The 1,605-nt window shown below is 51.5% G+C and overlaps 1 protein-coding gene across 1 annotated transcript; it reads right to left on the bottom strand.

Moving 5' to 3' along the window:
* Positions 1 to 908: 908 nt before the first annotated feature.
* LOC122202616 (60S ribosomal protein L21-like) lies at positions 909 to 1,394 on the bottom strand. Its single transcript, XM_042909039.1, has one exon. It carries the CDS (start codon positions 1,389 to 1,391, stop codon positions 909 to 911), a length of 483 nt encoding a protein of 160 aa, XP_042764973.1. The 5' UTR covers positions 1,392 to 1,394.
* Between the last annotated feature and the right edge of the window lie 211 nt (positions 1,395 to 1,605).

Here is a 1,605-nt window from a genome sequence, read left to right as displayed (position 1 = left end):
TCCCATGGAAGGACTGTTATGAGGGAGGGCGTGGCAACGAGAAGAGAAATTTCTAACTGGGGTGAGCTGATAGCAAGGCACTGGGAATGGAGAAGCCGGGCTCGCCTCGATGCTGAGCCCGGCACGTGGCCTGAAGGACAAGAAAATGAGGATTATGCTAAGTCGAAACTGACGTCCTCCTGCTGGAAATAAGCCACGGCGTTCATAACCTCTCCAGCTCAAATTCCTATCGCAAGCCCTGATCGGTTTCCGTCTTCCCAAACCTTGTTATTATCACCTAGCTCTCATGCCCCCAAATCGTTGCAGCTGCCTTCGGCATAAGAAAGTCTGGTCCGTCCCGCCAAATGTGGGAGGGTACAGCCCAGGGTGCTGATACCAGGACGTGGAAATCTTTGCGGTCACCCCAGAGGCTGGCTCCCACACTGACTGACGACGCTTTTACCACACCTTTTTACATCTTTGAAATTGGGACGCGTCTTACCGTGAAAGCTATATCACGGTTTGACAGGCAAAATTCCCATTCCGTACCATACAAAATACTCACGCATCTCATAATCGTGATATCCTAGTCAGGGAAACAGGGTGTGTGTGCCTTCAGGATTTAGGGAGGCTGCCTGTCTCCGGGCTGCTTGCCGGGACCACAGTTTCTCCATGCCCCACCCGCCAGTCTAATCGCCACCCGCCGCAGGCACGCCACTCTCCTTCTGTGCCCTTGCTCCCCGCGCCATCCCTTCTGTCGTGCCCTCTTCGGGACTCAATGATCGCATCAGGCACCGAATCCTCCACGAGCTCTCCCTGACCACTCAAAAGCATCATAGCCTCTCCTCGATACTCCTATGCCGGGTGGGTTTTCTTGTTGGTTTCTTACAGTCTCGAAGTCTTTTATTTATTTATTTATTTTACATTTCTCATGCCGTGAATTCATAGGGCATGGGTTCCAGCAGCTCAGGCTCCTGTCCGTCGGTTCTCACGAAGTGTGCTTCGCTGGGTGGGGCCGGCTGGCGCTTCTGTTGCACCCAAGTCTCTTTCTCCTTGGCTTCCTTCTTTCTCTGATCGCTTTCCTTCACACGCTTCAGGAAGCTGTCGCGGCTCTTTGAGTGCTTGACGGGCTCAGCACGTGCATTAATTCTCTTAGCAAGACTCTTGCCCTCAACCTGTTTCTTTACGGCAATGCCAACGGCACGCTGGGCAACGTCGGAGACTCTTCCAGTTTTGCCATGGGAACATTTGTGGGGCGTTCCTTTGTGAGCAGTGCCCATTCCCTGGATGTCCGCAATATCACCTTTCTTGTAGATTCGCATGTATGTTGCCAAAGGAACAGCTCCGTGTTTTCTGAAAGGCCGAGAGAACATCCAGCGGGTACCTCTCCTCTTTCCCTTTGTGTGGGTCATTTTGGCGAATTACTGGAAGATGGCAGTTCCGGCCGAAAGGAAGGCTAGAGACCTGGTGTTTTTAAGAGCGGAATTTCTAGACTCTTCCTAAAACAGCTACAACACACCTCTGCTCCTCAGGGGAAACTAAGTAATCTTATACACACCAATAATGAACTTCTATCCAAGAATGTACCAGTCAAGTGTTATAAGCCAAAGCTGCAAAGATCCCCAT

Source organism: Panthera leo, chromosome D2 (assembly GCF_018350215.1).
Source record: "Panthera leo isolate Ple1 chromosome D2, P.leo_Ple1_pat1.1, whole genome shotgun sequence".
NCBI classification, from domain to species: domain Eukaryota; kingdom Metazoa; phylum Chordata; class Mammalia; order Carnivora; family Felidae; genus Panthera; species Panthera leo.
The sequence above is the reverse complement of the archived record's forward strand: the minus strand, read 5'-3'. Positions and strand labels throughout refer to the sequence as shown.

Coding starts and splice junctions, on each gene's coding strand:
- LOC122202616 (XM_042909039.1), bottom strand. CDS start 1,391: ATGACCCACACAAAGGGAAAGAGGAGAGGTACCCGCTGGATGTTCTCT.